Source organism: Sturnira hondurensis, unplaced genomic scaffold (genome assembly GCF_014824575.4).
Source record: "Sturnira hondurensis isolate 20B ecotype Veracruz unplaced genomic scaffold, ASM1482457v3 Scaffold0006413, whole genome shotgun sequence".
Taxonomy (NCBI): Eukaryota; Metazoa; Chordata; class Mammalia; order Chiroptera; family Phyllostomidae; genus Sturnira; species Sturnira hondurensis.
The window spans coordinates 58,232,658-58,250,541 of NW_028079044.1; the positions used below are offsets into that span (position 1 = coordinate 58,232,658).

The following is a 17,884-nucleotide window of genomic DNA, read 5'->3' on the forward strand; positions in this document are numbered from 1 at the left end:
ATAAATAAAATAAAACAAAACATCTATAAAAACCCCACAGCTAACACTGTAGTTAATGGTGCAAGACTGGATGCCTTTTCGCTAAGGTTCCATTTCTGTCCGCTTTTCATGAAAACTGCAAACAATGCCTTAAAAAGCAAGAAAAGATCCTCAGCTTCCATCTTCTTCCTTCCATTCTCAAGAAACAGTATCTTAAGGTGGCCCCGATTTTCTACATGTCCACTGCTAAATAGGAAACACATGTCTCTTCTAAGGTCTCCCATGAATTCTTTCCTGAAGAGCCTGGCCTCGCACCGCCGCCACAAACCACCGCTGGATATTTATCGTCGTTTTACACCTGAAATCCCAGGCAGTTTCCTGGAGTTCACACGCGGTTTGCAGTGACAGCAACTCCAGGCAGTGCTAACCTCCTCTGCCGTCAGCACTGTGCCTTCCCAGTCTCCCAACGATGCTAACGGGGCTCCACCTGGCCGGCTGTGCCCGCACACGCAGCTCCTCCAGGGTGCGGAAGGCACTAGGCCAAGTTCATCACATGAGAATGTGCCTGTCTTTTTGACTATACACCTGGTAACAAGCACTCTCCAAGACCTTGTCTGGTCATTCTATTCCTGCCAAGAGTTACACAGATGGTTTGGTGTGTTATCCTGGTTACCACATCAGTGGTTTCCTGGTTCCGGCCTACTTCCTTGCAGGCAAAGGAATTTGTTAATAATTTCTCAAAATATCCTTATGCCTTCCCAATTCTTAATTCTGAAGTCTATGTAAAAACAGAAGTACCCTAATATTTAAAAATACCTAGTGACGGAAACTTGGCGGAAACAAAGGAAAAATGAACTGCTCTTAAATTTACGTATACTTTCCCCTCAAGGCCATACACCCGAACAGTGCTATTCTAGGAGAGTCAAAAACATTCAGCGGCCACTGTTTATCCGCAGGGTACCGCGCACGGAACTAGGAAATCCTGAAGAACACACGCTAAATCCAAGCCAGATTAGACCTGCCGTGGTCTCCAAAGAAAGCCGAGGAGAACATTCCACGTGCAGAGCAAAAGAAGAGGCTAAAGAACCAAATTCTGATTCACAGTGAATAAAACATGGCCAACTATTAATTCCTTAAGTACCTTTCTATAAACTTAGGTAGAATGTTTATTGCAGAGTTTTAAATGCATGTATTTCCCCATGGGAAGATAAAAAGAATTCTCACACATGACAATACCGTGTCCTATTAACAGGTAGAACACGTGTGTATATAGGGTTGTGAGAAGGAAGTACTGAGTACGCAGTATTGATCTACTCTTTTTTAACTTACTGGTTTTGGACGGAGAGGGGAAGGGAGAGAGAAATGTCAGTCTATGGCTCCACTTATTTGCTCCCGCAACCACTGGTTGCTGTGGTCCAAACCTGCAACCTTGCCCTCCTGGACGGCACTCTAACCAATCGGCCAGGGCCAGTATTAAGCTGTTCTTAGAGAAATCTTAGGGTAGATCCTCAAAATTTCGTATAAAATCTAAACGTTTTCAAAAAGAGCTTTACGAGAGATAAACCACAAATGTCACGTGATCTTTAAGTTCAGAGTGAAAGGGAGGCTGGGTAGCTCGGGGACAGCAAAGGCCACTTGCTTTAGCTGAACCAGCAATGTACCCAAGGGCTCCCTCCAGACGCGCGGTAAGGTGCAAAGACGTCATTCAGGTGAGTAGGGGAGGTGGACTGACGCGTCTGAAAGAGAAACTCTCGGAATTAGACTCAAGAAGCACATCACAGTTCTTTCTTTAAGGGACTCGAGCACTAAACACTGAAAGCAGCTCGGTGACCTGGCCTGGCTCTGGCATAGTTGAGAGCTGTGCGGCCTCGTACAGCAGATGCGTGCAGCTGTTCAAAATTAAGTCAAGATAAAATGAGATGTAAGAGCCAGTTCCTTAGGGACATTGCGAGTGCTTGGCAGCCACACATGCCAGCAGCCACCACACTGGACACAGCAGACCTAGGACCTTTCATCAGCACAGAAAGTTCCACCGAACGGCGCTGGTTTACAGAATTTAAAGGAATGGGCGATAAATATTCACGAAGAGGACGCTAGGTGAATAAATTATGACCTACCTACACAGTAAAATACTGCACAAGGCCACACCTATCCGGATGCCTGAAACCCCGCACCTGCCACCCCCAGACGCTGGCTAGGGCATGGAGCGACAGAGCCCTCCTTCGCTGCTGGGAGCCACTCTGGAAGACAGGGTGGCACTGCTCACCAAACTAGACATGCTCTCACTCCCAGCAACAAGCTGCCCTTCAACTGGTGAATGAATAAACGAGCTGGGCTTCTTCCAGACAGCGGAACAGTATTACGCAGTGAGAAGAAATGAGCTATCAAGCCACAGAAAGACATGAAGGAAACTGGAAAGGTATGCTACCAAGTGTATGATTCCGAACGTGTGACATTCTGGAAAAGGTGAATCTACAGACACAGTGAAGGTGAGCTGTCACGGGGGGTCTGGGGGAGAGGGAGGGCGGGACGAAGAGGCAGCACACGGGGGACATTCAGGGTGGTGAAGCTCTTCCATGCAGTACACAGTGGTGGGTGTTCACCATGACACATCTGTCCAAACCCTCACAACGCACGGAGGGGAGAGTGAGCCCTGATGACCTTGGGTAGTAACCATGTGTCAGTGTAGGTTCCCGGAGAGAAGTTCGAGACACTGACAGCACAGGAGGGCGTGTGTTGTGTGTGCGCACACAGAAGTGTGTGTAAGGGATATTCAGGAACGCTATATGTTTCACTCAATATTGCTCTGCACCTAAAACTGCTCTCAATGTAGTCAAGTGAATGAACGTGTGATGCAACCACGTGCAGATACACAAAAAATCCAGACGGCAGACCTAACCCATCTTCCCAAGCGCCTCACTACCCTCACTCACACACCATCTGTTTTTCCAACCCAGAATGATGCTCCCTTCCTCAAGAAGGCAAATACGTAGCTTAATTAAAGATTGGTGCCAATGTGAAGATCAAGTACTTATTCCCATTTAACCACGTTCAACAACTACTTTCCAGAGGAATTTAAAGGGCTAGTAATACAAGCCTCCCGCTCCCCAGCCCTCAGAAAAGCATGGGGAAGCTGATGACACAACACCGAAATGAAGGGGTGGCAGAAGGGGGCTCATTGTATTTCTCTCTACTCTTAGGTGTATTTGAAAAATTTCCATAAATTTTAAAAATGAAGTAGAACAATATTCACTCCTTTGAATCAACAGGCCTGCAGCGAGGGCCCACGAAGCAGCAGGTGCTGTCCCCGGCCCCAGGGATGCACAGGCAGTGTGACACAGAGGTCCTGCTCTGGGAACTGTCATCTCAGCGCACAGGCACCAGAAGCTAGACAAGCTTCCTGGGATCCAAGAACGCCGAACAAGGTGAAGACAGTGTGAGTTCTAATATTTGCTGTATAAGTTGGGCTTTTTAAAAGCATGCAGCCCGGCCCTGGCTGGTGTAGCTCAGTGGATTGAGCGTTGGCCTGCGAACCACATGATCGCGGTTCAATTCCCAGTCAGGGCACATGCCTGGGTTGCAGGCCAGTTCCCAGCGGGGGACTCACAAGAAGCAACCATACATTGATATTTCTTTCCTTCCTTTCCCCTCTAAAGATAAATAAATAAAATCTTTAAAAAAAAACTTAAAAAAAAAAAAGCATGTGGCCCAAATTTCTTACTTATTTGTATAACCCACTTTCTATTTTAAGGAAAAAAACAAAACATAACAAAAAAAACCAGAGCAGAGAAGGGGCACATTTATCAGTGAAACTGCCACAGGAGTCAAGCAGCCAGGCACACGCGGGAGGAAGACCCACCCCGGCTGCGAGTGTCCTTTCCTGCCACCACCAGCTGCGGGGCCCCACCAAGACAGCCCCGGAACCCCCCCAGATGCACTTCCCGACCGAGAACCGGGAAGAGACCGGTGGGGTGCACAACCATGGCGAGGCCCCAGCCGGGCTGGTAGACAAGGCCTCTGGTCTGCCCCTGAGCCCCACTAAGTAACCGGCCTCCGAACAGAAAGCTGCCGTTCACTCTCAGGTAGGCGTGTCAGACATGTCACTGTCAAACCCCACCAGTACCATCTGTACCCTAACGTGATAAAATGCAGGTCACATGTGCACCAGACATCTTCTATGTATTTTTACCCAGGCAGAACTAAATTAACATCTGAAGATGTGACAGGATGCTCAGAAAATGACTTCCTGAGTGTCACACGTTAACGCTTTCTGTGTGTCTGCTATTCTTGTAACTCAATAAATTGTCATGGGAAGTGGAGAGGATTTCCTTTGCTGAGAAAAATGTCACAGATACTGTGTTAGTGCCTGAAAGTGTTTGGATGAAAATAGGAAGCCCACATTTCCTCTTGATAAAGACACAAACACCCTGTTTGTGTGAGAACAGAGCACTTTCTTAGCCACCTGACTTTTGTCCTTACTTCCCACTGATAGTTACGTGTAACTGAAAACTTACAGGTGGAACAAACACCAAACCTTACAAAGCAATTCCAGCATAAGGTAAAATCAAGCCCCAACCGATGTGCTGTGAGTCGGAAAAGAAACTCAGTGAAAAGGAGCGCTCCACCCCTTGCAGTACCCGCTTTGCGTCACCATCACCATCAGAAAAAGGTGATGGAAATACACCAAGATCGGAACCTAACTCTTCCACTACCTGCCAGTTCTGCCTGTAAGTGACTTGCATCTTTTCCTCCCTAAAATTGGGTCTTCTACCCTTCCTAGGATGTCTCATCCTCCCAGATCTTTTTTAGGCTTGGCTTGATCTTTAAGATGTTTTCTTTGAGAACGAAATTAAGCACGTGTCTCCCATTTGCATTATTGTGAATCGAGACATCTAAAAACTATGCACCTCTGAACACAAAGTTGAACTCAATTTAAAATGAATTGTTTTTCATTCAAGTGCGTCTGTTTTCTTTCTTAGAAGATCACCAAGGTCAGCCCCTGCCCCCCACCTTTCTGCTGCCTCTTCCTGTGGCCTCCACCATGACGGTCCTCTTCTCCAGTCCACGGCTCCCCGCCCCACAGCAGGCCCCTTCCCTGCACCCTAAGAACACACCTTCTCGGGGAGGGGAGGGCGATTGGGACTCCTGGGCTCGCTGCTGTTCTCCGACACTCAGCCTGGGACACGTTCCCCAAGGACCCTTTGCTACGCAAGGTGGCCTCTCACCACGCTGTGTCCGTCCCCGCTCATGTGTGGAATCAAGGCCAACATTCTGCTTTCTATTTGTTCCTTGGCTGAGTAAACTCCCAGATCTCTGTTCTTTCTCTTCTTTAACAGATGCTGCTGCTCAGCAGGACGGAGGCCCATTCTGAACTTGCGGTGTTTTTAGCACTGTTCCCCTTCTCCTACTCCAGCCACTGCATTTACTATTTCTGAAGTTCAATTTCGTTGCTTTGAGCCCTTATCTAAAGATCAGGTTATAAAGTCAAGGAGGCGAGATTTCAACCCTCCGGGGTGGCCTTTAGTAAGTCTCCAGTGTCTATCTTCCTCAGGAGTTGGAAGAGAACCAGAGACAGGGAGTGACGTGCACCTAGTGGCCTTGTCATACCCCAAACAAACACAACAAAAGCCCCGCATCTTACGTCACTGAAATCCCACCCAGTGAGAGGTGCTGGGCCAAACATCTTTCGGAGAAAACGACGGGCTCCAGCAGCCTTTCTCCAAAGGGCTCTCCTCCTCTTGGCCCCGTAACACAAAAAAGTATCACTGACTTCGTCCCAGTTGCCCCGGGAAGGACACAAAGCTGACCCTTCCTACACGCAAAGTGGAGAAGGCACCTGGTCACATGCGGCCGACGCTTTAGGAATGGGGGGAGGGGCTCAACTCTCTCAGCTGGGGGGGGCTCTGGCTCAAGCTCAGCCCGGGCCGTGTGCCCACCGAGTGGCCTGACTGAAACTGCTCCCCCCACCTAGCACTCGAGGGACTTGAAAGTCACTACAATATCCCCAAATGCAAACTGGAAAAATATAGTTGGTTTTTCATCTTTTTCTGGTATTTAAACATTTCTTTAAAACCATGTATTACTTTTATATTCATATGCAAAACTCACTTTTTAATGATCTCTAAGAATTATAATAACATGGGGAATATTAAGGGGGGGAAGCAAGATATGAAACCATATAAATGTTGTTTCTGATTTAAACGATAGAAAAATAGCAAAAAACTGATGTGTTTGGCTTTGGGTGGTGGGAAGGTATTTAGTTTTCTTCTACTTTATTCGCCATTTTCTAGCAAGAGTGTGCTGATAGAAAACAGGGGGAATTAACTTCATTTTTAGATTTCTTATTTTAGCAACTGGACTGCACCGCTGCTTTCTGTGTCAATAACTGACAGCAAAACCAGAGGCACGCGACGGTTCTCACTGGTTTTTACACATCTCTACAGACTGACCAACTCCACAAAGTATTTCTGAAGTCGTTTTCCTTGCTCACGTTTCTGACCTTTGCCAGAACCTTCTCGGAACACCATTACCCTACTCCATAGCATGTTCTCTCTAAAAGCCACACAGCAGCCTGTGCCCACAGTGTCCCGGTCCCGGACACTCTTCGCCACGAGACCCCTGACATTTGCTCCCGGCAAAACGTCTGACAGCAACAACCAGCCGACCTCTGTCACCGGCCAGGCCCACAAAAAATGACTGAAAAAGTACACCTGCTGCCTCACATACAACAAAATCCCTCTTTTGTAGTTCAAGAAACTAAAGTTCAGATAGGGTAAGTAACTCGTTCAAGGTCAAAGAGTTTATGTTGCCAAAGCTGGTATTCACACTCAGGCCAGACCACTGCCAAAATCTAAGCTCTTTCCACTACGCAATGCAGAATGAAGAAATGCCCTCTAGATCCAGGTCTGTGACCAACCTGTCATTTGACCTTGAACAAATAACTGGTTCCTGAGCTACAACCTAAGGGGTTGGACTAGACAACCTCAAATCTCCCTTCCAGTGCTAATGCTCTGTTCCGAAAGCTTCCACAGTTCGTGTTACGGCTGAAAAACCCTTTCACGTGAAGAAGGTATCGCAGCTGCTTCCTGTTCCGAGGGCGCTCCCTCTCGGACGTCCTCTGGAGGCTTCGAGTTCCCAGGGCGGCGCTTCCTCTGCGTCTGCTCCACCCCCTAAACCACGAGGAGCGCTGCAGCTGGCACCAGAAACAGAAGTGTCTAACAGAACCACCTCTGTCGCTCCACTGAACAGCTCTCTCCTTAAATGAGCATTTCAGATGTCGGCCATGCCAGATGATGGAAGGCATTTCTTGTAGTCTACACGAGTGCCTGTCGAGGACTTGACACGCACTGCCAGGCAATTCCAGGATTACGAACCCCTGAAACTACTGCCTGCCCGTAGGACTTTGCTCAGACCATCTAGAACCCCCAAGTTCCAGCCACTACACCGGGAGGCCCGGCCCAGGGCTCACAAAATCCATCATCTTCCCAAAGGACTGCTCCAACCTATTCTAGTGGCTTCCCGCTGAGATGCTAATCCATCCTCCTAGAGGCACAGCCGAAACAACCCTTCCAGAACGCACACGTGACCCCGGCACTCCCCACTTACACCATTCCCAGGACTGCCTGCTTTGCACCGCCACACCTGGCTTCCCAGGGCTCCACGGGCTGGCTGCCCGGCCTCTTCAGCCTCGACCTCGCTCCCACCCCTCCTCACAGACATATGGACGGCATGCCCCCCGATCTCTGCACATGCCACTCCCAAGATCCTCTTCCCACTCCGCACCCACTCCCTGCACCCAGCATACGCCACCGCCCGCAGGTCTCTCTGCAGCAGTCAACTCCCCTTGGAGGTTTCTCTGAGCTTCCCCTCACTTCCCACCAGGCCCCAGGCCCACCTCCTCCACACGCCAGTCCAGCGCTCATCACCCGGGACTGACACTGAGGAAGGGGCAATGCTCGGTCCAAGTCCCAGTGCCAGCAAGCAGCACCATGCCTGACACACAGTGGCCGCCATCAATGAGTACTGAACAGATGAAGACAAGGGAAGACGGACAAACAGACAGGAATATGAAAAACTGTGAGAGTCCGGGGGAAAAGGAACAAGTAACTTAGGAAAATGGAAAAGCTGTTGTTTGAATGGCTTTCATTCTACTAGCAGCCAAAGGAAACGTCTCAAAGCGCTTCCAACAACAAATGGGTTTCCTGAAACCACAGAAAGTCGACGCCAGCAGACAGCTTTGCTTCGGAAAGGCACACACGGCCAAGCCAGCATGAAAGGCCCGTCCCACGCGCGAAGAGTCTTCCTAACAAGGCCAGCAGCGGTCTGGAGAGCTCCCTCTCCCTCAACCTCAGGGAGGAAGGAGCCTGCCGACGAGCACCTACGGCCGGCCACATGTGGGCTCTGCGAGGCCTGTTTAGGAGAGCGCGCTCCCCAGTTCTCTTACCTGGTAGAAACTGGAAGGTAAAGGAGGGAGGCTTCCGGCACAGGTAAGAGAAACATTCTTAAAAACCAAAACTCAAAAAGGACAGGATTGCAAACTGCACGTCCTCACTGCTCAGGTCAACCTAAGAGTCCCTTTCACACGTGGCTCACTTGGAGAAGAAACAAACCAGTGAGAAGACTGGACAAGCCCTAGACCCTCATTTCAGAATGTGGCCTCTTGGTCACCAATAGCCGAGAGTATAAGATTACGAAATGCCCAGACACAAAACCAGACGCAAACTGGAGAGCACAGACCGATTTCTGGCGCCTGTGTCCACGTGACATTGAGCTGTCGCCCATAAAGAACAGTCAGACACTGTCACTGGCTCCGGGACCCAAGGAGGACCTACAAAAGTACACCCGCTGTGTGTGGCTCACACGGCCACACGCAGACCCAAAATCTCTCCATATGCCCCGTTTAAAAATAAAGCATCTTTGCTTGCCCTGTTTTTATGTTACCATGCATTTATATAACTTACCGGGATGTAATAGATGCCCATCTTGGGGGTTTCATTGGCGGTGAAGAGCATTCCTAAAAATAAACACAATGAGAAGGTAAACACGTGGGGACAAGCACCCTTATCTATTTGTCTGATACTGTGGACTGTCCGAGGTGCTCGGAACACAGTGCACAGTGCCAGGCGCCCAGGGGTCAGGCCGTGGGCCACCACCCAGGCCCTCCAGGGCGGCTCCTTGAGCCTCAGAGAGGGCCCCTCCCACCATCAGGGGCTCAGGTCAGCACACGTTGGCCATTACGTGTCACAGGGACAGTGACACACAGAGACACACAGAGAAAACGAAGTTTCCATGTGCTATTTAGCGCAAATAAAAGCTAGAAAGAAGAAAGGCTCCTTCCTGTCAATCAGGAATCAGAGAACCGAGGCAAAGTATTTCCCATGATATGTCACAGCAAAGTAGTCCCGCACGCCTGACTTCAAGTTCACAGCTGCTGAAAACAGAACACCATGCGGGAGGGCCCGTCAAGCCTGGCCCGACCCGGCCACCCCGGGACAGTGAGCTCTGAAGAGATGGGAGCAGCAGAGCCCACAGGCCGCTAGTAGTTCAGTCTTCTCAGGTCAGCCTCCCAAAAGGCAGAGAAGTCGGGGCAGCGTTCCGGCCCGCAGCGGGCGTCTCCCTGGCACCCCAGGAGCGGCAGCAACCTCCGTGCCCTCCCTCTCTGGCACGGAGCCATGGCGCTGAGGGTCTGGTCTTGGTTCCGTGCTGCGTCCGCACAGGCCCCTCCGGCCCCCCTCTGGCCCCCCTCCAAGTCCCCTGAAGCAGCTCCCACCCTCATAGCCGCTTCCACAGTCCTGCCCTTCAGTAACTCCGCAGTCGGCCACCACAGGGTCCTTTGTGATTACTGAGAGCTTTCACACACAGGGTCTGGCACAAATAAGGCCCCTTTTTAATACATAAAAATCTCTTATTGCAAAATCACGAGTATGTCATTCTGTAACATAACAATGTCACACTCAAGGACACCATGTGACATTTTAGGTGAACTGTTCGAATGGAGGCTCACCTCATGCAAGACACTCACGCGCCCCACACACCGCACTCAGTGCCGTTCCCCCTGCCGGGCCCTGTATATCAACTCAGTGAGACCCACCAGCACCCCACTCTCACAGGTCAAAAAACAAAGCTCTTAACTGATGTCCTGTCTCAAGCCACAGAATTCTGGAGCTGAAATGCAGACTCAAGAGCTCTGGTTTTTGCACACTTTGACAAACCAACCAAATTACACTCATTCAGAAAACCTATTCGTGCAGTGCGGCAGAGGAACCACAGCAAGACGATGTCAAGACTGTCGGGCCACACAATCACAGATACACCAAATGTTAAGGACAACGATTTGAGTTTATTTAAAAAGTATTTTTTCCTGCTCTTTGTTAATACAAAGCTTGTGCTCTGGCTGGTGTTGCTCAGTGGACTGAGTGTCCGCCTGTGAACTGAAAGGTCACTGGTTTGATTCCCAGTCAGAGCACAGGCCTGGGTTGTAGGCCAGGTCCCCAGTTGGGGGTGAGAGAGAGGCAACCAATTCATGTATCTCTTGCACATTGGTATTTCTCTTCCTCTCTACCTAAAAGTTAATATATAAAATCTTTAAAAAGAAAGCTTGTAAAAGTATATTTGTGCTGTTACAGAAATGAAACATTTGGATAAGGTCAACAACCAATAATCAGACAGCAGGCAGCCTCAGCGGACTCACATCTCGAACACGCCTCCTAAGCGGCAGCTGGCCCTGAGCCGAGACCAACGCTCACCAAAGCAGAGACGAACCACGAAAGCATCCGAAAGCACACAGTGAGGTCGAGAAGAGGATGTGTGTCTAAAAGCAAAGCAAAACTCAGAGTCCTTTTCACAGATCCTCACTCCTACAAACGTTTCATCTGGGCACTCACCTGGCCTTGGATACCGACGTTCCCTGCGGTCACCGTGGGAGGACCCAACCTCCTCGGAGGCGCTGCCTGCATCTCCCGGCAGCAATACTGGGGGCCTCCCAGACCCAGACCCAGACCCAGACCATGGCTGAAGAGCCAACGAGAAGGCTCGTGCCGCAGACATGCCCACACCTGGATTCACCAGCTCAATGCTGAACACCGAACATTCGACACTGAACACTCCCCAGAGAAACAGCCCCATCTCCCCAGCCACCCCCAGGAAAGGCTCCAGTCCAAGCATGCATAAGAATTCTGACTGGGCACGGATGTTTTCCACACCAGGGCAGGACCTCACTTGGCCATATACGGACAGTGACATGAGCTGACCTCCAACCAAACTGAAGTGGGGACGGTCAGGATGGAACCCAACTGGGAATGAGAAAGACCAACAGCTGCACAGAGCCCTGAGGAGTCTGGGAAGTTCCTAACGAGAAAGAGACAGAAAAATCAGACCAGTGGAAGTTCTGCAGAAGTGAAGGCAATCAGTGGTGAGAGAGGAGAGTGTGGGACGCTGCACCAGGCGCTTCAGCCTCAGACCATGGGGTCACTTGCTAAGGCCAGCACACAGCTAACGAGGAGGGGACCTGCCACTCTCCTGGCCAGCGGAGCCTAGGGGCCACAGGACTCTGAGACGCCACTGAGTAAAACAAAACGAAAGGACTTCCTGCATGATCGAATTATAAACCACGAAAAAGCACAAATATAAACTCCATATAGCAACGTGAAGATGTTTTAAATATATTATCAAACTGAAAAGCAAAAGACAATATACATAGAGGGTGAGGGTAATTCAAAATGTGCATAATAGAAGAATTTCTCTATGAAAAGAGTAATGTATAACTATGTATGGCTTTTATTTTAAATTACCTCTATACTGATGTTTATTATGGTTTCAAAAGTAAAAAGATATTTTTTAAAAGACCACCAGCACCTAGAGTGGAAAGAACACACCTCCAGTGTGAACCAGAGGGCAGTGCACTGGGTGGTGTGACCACAGTCAGAGGGAAGTGGCCTAGCAACAGCACCTGCCAGGAACCTGCGCACACCCACACTGGCCTGCACGCGCCCCGGGGCCCACCAGTCTGCAGCGGCAGCGCCCCACACAGTACTCCTCACTCACAGTGGTCCCGGGGCCAGCCCAGCTGGCGCAGGGCTGGCAGAACAGTGTAGAAAGTGAAAGGAAACATTTATAAACCTATGTTAGCAATTCGACACTGCAGTGAGATTCAAACATGTGACCCTTCTGTAGTCATTCATTTCATTGTACTTTACAAAAGAATCTACCTGTAACAAACTGGAAATTGAAAAACAAAGCAAAACCAAACCCAGTCCATCCCTGCATCGTTCACTGCCTTGAACAGCTCGGCACAGACCAGCTGCAGCCAGGATGCTTCTTCCCACGTGCTCAACTCTGGTCTGAGTGCGGAGCAGGTGACATTACTACACGGGACACCAAGGATGTTACAGATGACCCGAACAGCTCTGTGCTCTGCATGGCGAAAATAAAGCCTCTCTCACCTCTGGCAGTATTGGCCGTCTCCACGGCCCTAGAAGGCAGGTGGGAACATGGCAGCTGGGTAATATGCATGATCATGAAGCCCAAATTAGGTCTTTCTGGGTCTAATTCTCCTTTTCTCCCTGCCAGCGGTTCTGGAACCGGTGACCCTGACTGCCCAAGGCCGGGGCAGGGGCTCGGTCATACATGAGCTCAGTAAGCACTGAGTGAGGCAGACGCACAACCAGGTCTAAGGGCAGTGCTGCCTCTGGGGCGCCCTGACCTGCAGAGCTGAATGAGCAACACAAGCCAGGATGTAAGAGCAGCCATTTCCCAAGGTTCTGAGCAATCTCAGTACCAGAAAAGCATTACAAAACAGTAATCATGACTCTACTTCACTCCAAAATGAGTAAGAGAGAAGATAAAGGAGGAGGAACATTTTGGCTTTTCTAAAACATCACCATGCTCACAATGATTCAGCACCGAACAACAAGAGCAGCATTAAAGGGAGAAGACGTGGTGAAGTTAGGGACAGAAAGGAGCACGTGAACCAGCCCCGCTTGGACCCACGCCCCAGGGACGCAGCTGAGGCCCGTCTTACTGTGCTTGCCAGCGCCTGAAAGGAAGTATTTGGCTACTTTTGTGTCTGATTAGCTTCTTCTCAGTTACTTGACAGCACAGCCATGGCCTCTGTCCCAAGCATCACTCTTAAAATTTTTACGTTTCAGAGAAGTGTGCTTTGCAATGAAGAGACCTGGTGGTCACCTCAACAGAGCGAGCATGTGCATCTTCACCAGCCCCGGGTGGGGCTGCCGGCACGGGGGACCAGCAGCCCTGGGCGTTACTCTTGTCCAGAGCACATAACCCGTGGTGTATCAAGGCATTAGATTCAACTTCTGTTTTAGAAAAAAATACAGGAGCCCGAGGAACAAGGTAAACACTATCTTACAGCACGAAAGAAATCACATAAATCCAGGACAAGGACAAGTCTCTACAAGACTAATGACCGGATCGTGGAAAACCCAGTGTTGTGGAGCAGGAAAAAAAGATAAGGGGACCATTTTGGATCGAAAGAAGCTGAAGACATGCGACAATGATGTGCAACTCACACTTCAATTACATCCTACTTTTTAAAGAATGGACTAAGGCGTCTGGGGGACAATCACCAGGGACAGCTGGACATGGCCTGGGTGTGAGAGAACACTCCGGGGAAGGACTCGGCAGGCGGGCGGGCGCTGCCCCGACTACCAGAAGAGCAGAGCACCTCCGTTCTCGCGAGGTTGGCGCTGCGCTCCGTGACGCGAGGCTGCACCACGCCCGCAGCTGACTTTACTGCCCTGAGCTCGCCAGCACCCCGAACTGTGAAAGACCTCTGTTAAAGTCCAGGCCACCAGTGTCCCGCAGAAATCCCACAGGCGCCACACACTCGATTTAAAATATTCCAGTAAATTAGTTTTAATCTACCTTATTAACCCAGTAGGCCCGAACGTTTTCATTTGAATAAGTAATCAACATAAAAATTAATGATCTTCACATTCCTTTTTTTTACTACTATGTCTTTAACATCCGGGGTGTGTGTCACACTTAGAGAGCACTCCCCCCAATTCAGAGTGGTCACACTCAAGTTCTCAATGGCCAGAGGTGGCTGGTGGCACCCAAGGGGACAGCACAGGTCCAAAACTTTCTCATCTCTGTCTGCCGCCCTCAAACTCTCCCCCTATCCAGCTAAACCTATGCACCTCCTGTGTTCCAAGTTCAATTCCACCTGGTTTTACTCAACTTGCACTTGGCCCAGACTCCACTGTGGAACATTCAGTCCCGGATAGGACCCACCCTGTATCTGCAGTTCAGCCCTGAGCTCGTCAGAGTCGAACACACCCCACTCTTACACTAAAATCCTCCCGGCTGCCACAGATGAGCACTAATCACACAGACCCCAAGTTTCTGTCTCTCCTGAGCTCACAGCACGTAAAGTAACGAGAAAGAGCCTGGGCTCTGGGGCCAGTGAAGGCGGCTTCACCCAAGGCTCTGCCACACACCAGTGGTGACCACAGTTTCCCTCGCCTCCTGAGACGTAAGACAGACAGACAGACAGAAAGGAAAAAACACTGGGTGCCTCAAAACTACACAGGGTTCTAAAAAGAGTAAATGATAAACTATCGCACAGCATGTGTCCCCCAGACTGGCGGCACCGGTGCAATAACTAAGTCTGCTTCTTCCCTCCTGCCTCGACCTCGGTGGTCCTAGTCTCTGCTGAGCAGCACCCACTGAATCACCCTGTCTCAGCTCCTGTTCTACTCCAAGAGCTGCAGATTCTCTCACTGTCAGCCCATCAAAGGTCCTGTCCCTTCCTATCTCCCACGCTCTCTCCCCTCCAGAAATCCCGTTCACTCTCATGCTGGGAAAGCCTGTATTGACCTACGTTAAAGGTGGTGTCTGCAGACCCACTCACCTCGAGACCACACTTTCTACTGTGACCCGGACCAACGCAAGGCTGCAGGTCCAGGCAGAGCTTCACGATCACTTGGGAAGCCGCTAAAAATACATGTTTCTGGGCCAGCCCTATGACACTCCAAGTCAGTACATGTGGAATGGGACTGAGGAGTCTGTACTTTTAAAAGGTCCCCAGGTGATACTGATGGGCAGCCAGGTTTGAGACCCTCTGCCAGACACTGCCACTATTTCCTCCTAATATTCAAATGGTTAAAAAAGAATAATCCTTCTCTCCCAAACTTGCTCCTTCTCTGTGCTCCTGATCTCAGCTTGGAACACACTTCCTGCTCAAGCCAGTTCAAAACGGACCTACCCTTTATGAGCAGGCTGAACAGGTCCAGACCACACAGCCCAAACCATCCAGCATGCCATTCATTCCTGGACCTCCACCATCAACCGCCACCTGCCTTCCCACTTCATTCTTCCTAGGGCCACCCCACCCTGGACTGAGACACCTCCCCTCCCCCAAGCAAGCCCCATGCATCGCGCCACATTGGATGGTATCATGTCACAGACTTGCCTAGCCTAGCTTGTGCTCCTGTACCCTGCCCTCCCCTGTCCTCGCCTCCCCGACCACTGCCCACCCAGCCCTACCCAACCCTAGCTCAGCCTGTCCTGTCCTACCTACCCCACTCTTAGCCTCGTGCTGTCCTTACACTGGTCCCTCACAGGGACCGCCTTGTCCCAGACGCCACCAGGAAACCGCACTCGCCACTGCACACGCAGCACAAACGGAGATCTCTACAGCCTCTCTCGCTGCTCGGTCGAAGCCGGTCTCTCGCACGCTGTCAGGCGCCTCCTGAGCACACCACTGAGCTTCTCCTGCTCTGCCTCCATCCCGTGCCAAGTGACCCGTGCGTGCCTGCCCTCACGGCGCAACATGCTTGAGAGTGGGGACTGTTCTCATGTTCTCACACACCCCAGTTCTCCGCAGACTTGCCCTGCAGGGACTGTTAAATCCTGCCATCTCCTCTTATTTGCCCTGCACACACCAGACCCCACGGCCCCATGGCCTTCTCCGTCCCTAACCTGGATTCCCACTCACTGTTACTCATCGCACGGAAGAGCTGAAGAGCTCACTGACCCAGCACCTCACCTGCCACCTGCCTCTGTCTGTTACCTCTTCCCACTGACAAGAGGCTGGCTGAGCACTGAGTCACTGAGAGGCCACTGTCTGAATCAGCCACACCACTTCCTGCTCTCGACTTTTCAAGCAAATACAACATCTAAGAACTGTCCCGATGAAGCCAAATTCTGTCTTACGAAATAAAGTGAGTTTAAAACCCAATAATGCATAGCTTAGATTGGTCTCGCTGAGTAACCCAGGGCTACATACTGCATACCTGAGTTGGGATAGAGGCAGACGTCGTTAATGTCATGTTCTGGCTCCAAGGAAGTAAATATTTTTCCCTAAAAGAATAACCAAAAAAGGAATCATTAAAATAGAGAAAGACAGCTTTGGCAATCCCATGTAAAGAAAATATACTGAGAAATAGCTCAAACACATACTGGTATGTGAAGAAATAAAATCAGCTCGTTGGAATCACAGAATTTAAGTTTTTCAACAGTATCTTAGAGAATTCATTTGATCAATTTATCAAATACTTTTCATTCTAGAGACGAAGGAACTGAGGCCCATGGGGGAGAGGTGACTTCTCCAAGAAAATAAACAAACGGTTTAAGGTAGTGTCTACACAACAGGGGAGGGTAAAGTTTAAAATAAAGTTGTACACCAACTTGAACAAATTCCCACAACCTGGGAAACACGCCCCAGTCAAACTTGGCACCCAGAGAAGCCGAGGAGCAGCGGGGGCTGGCGTGGTAGAGGGGCCACCACTGCTGCCCCTGCGCCACAGGCTCCGAGGGCCGAGCACGATGAGGAGTGCAGAGTAACTCTCCCCGAAACCCTGCACACGCACGAGGCGATGGCTGTCACACATCATTTTAACTGTGGTGGGGAACGTGCTCTTTTTAAAAGAATCACAGAAGGAAAGTAAGACAAGAGGCAGCAGGTAAGATGAGAATGGAAAAAGTTGACGAGAAAGATACACAGGGAAAGCCAGTCAAGCAAAACCAAGAGAGTGGGTGTTGGTCCACAGGGCGTATTTAGTCATCGACAACAACAAAATAAAACTTATCGTAGCAACTGCAGCCCGGGGACTTGATGGGCCGACGTGAAAGCTCCTGCACGCGTCAGCTCCTGAGCAGAGCCTCCCACGGCAAGGGGGAGGCTCAAGTTCGTGCTCATTGAAAAACAGCAGCCAAGTTCTCATTCAAGACATTGCAATTCACACAGCTACCCCCGTGTTCTTCTCAATTCCCACAGAAATAGGAAGGAAAGAGAGAAGAAAAAAAGGAAGGGTAAAAAGAGAACTATAACAGCATGGAATAGAAAAAAACTCCACACTCGGGAAAAATACGCTCCAGTGAAAGGGCCTGGGAGGACACATCCAAACTGACGACACTCATTACCTTGAACTAGCATGAAAGCCAGGTCAACGGCACCTTCTAACTTGCCTAGCAGTTTATGAATTTTACAAAATACAATGTCAGCATTTCTAGCATTGACAATAAATACTGTTCTAAAGGACATTAGATTGGATTACCAGAAAAAGAACATAGAAAATTCCAGGCCACACCAGGAAACTTCCTAAGAAAGCCCTCACAACCCCCCAACTCGAAGCCAACAAAGGTGAGCAGCAGTCGGTTCCTGGGGGAGCATCGGGGCGACCCTCCCCAGAACTGAGACAAGCTGGAGCCTTCTCCTCCTCCCTGACTTGGCCGGAGCCGCAGGAGGTAAGCAGACACCTGGCCCTGAGAGGCAGGGCACGACCTGGGGACAACTCAGAATCTCCACCACACGTCCAGAGGGGAAAAGAGCGTCGGCTCAGTCAGGTCACCACTCTGGGAACTGACCACACGGAAGTGCTGGTCCGAGCAGCCATGGATTCTGACAAGCAGCGGAACTGTGTGGGGCTGTGAGCAGCACCTCTGT

General features: G+C 50.2%; 1 protein-coding gene across 1 annotated transcript in view; it reads right to left on the reverse strand.

Annotated features, from left to right (window-relative positions):
- The window catches only part of NOL10 (nucleolar protein 10), a 64,867-nt gene that overhangs the window by 27,064 nt on the left and 19,919 nt on the right, over positions 1 to 17,884 (reverse strand). Inside the window, exons 12-13 of the mRNA XM_037048713.1 lie at positions 16,233 to 16,299; positions 8,940 to 8,992 (exon numbers count right to left, since the gene is read on the reverse strand). Of these exons, the coding sequence (XP_036904608.1) occupies positions 8,940 to 8,992; positions 16,233 to 16,299 (120 nt within the window). The remainder of the gene's footprint in view (positions 1 to 8,939; positions 8,993 to 16,232; positions 16,300 to 17,884) is intronic.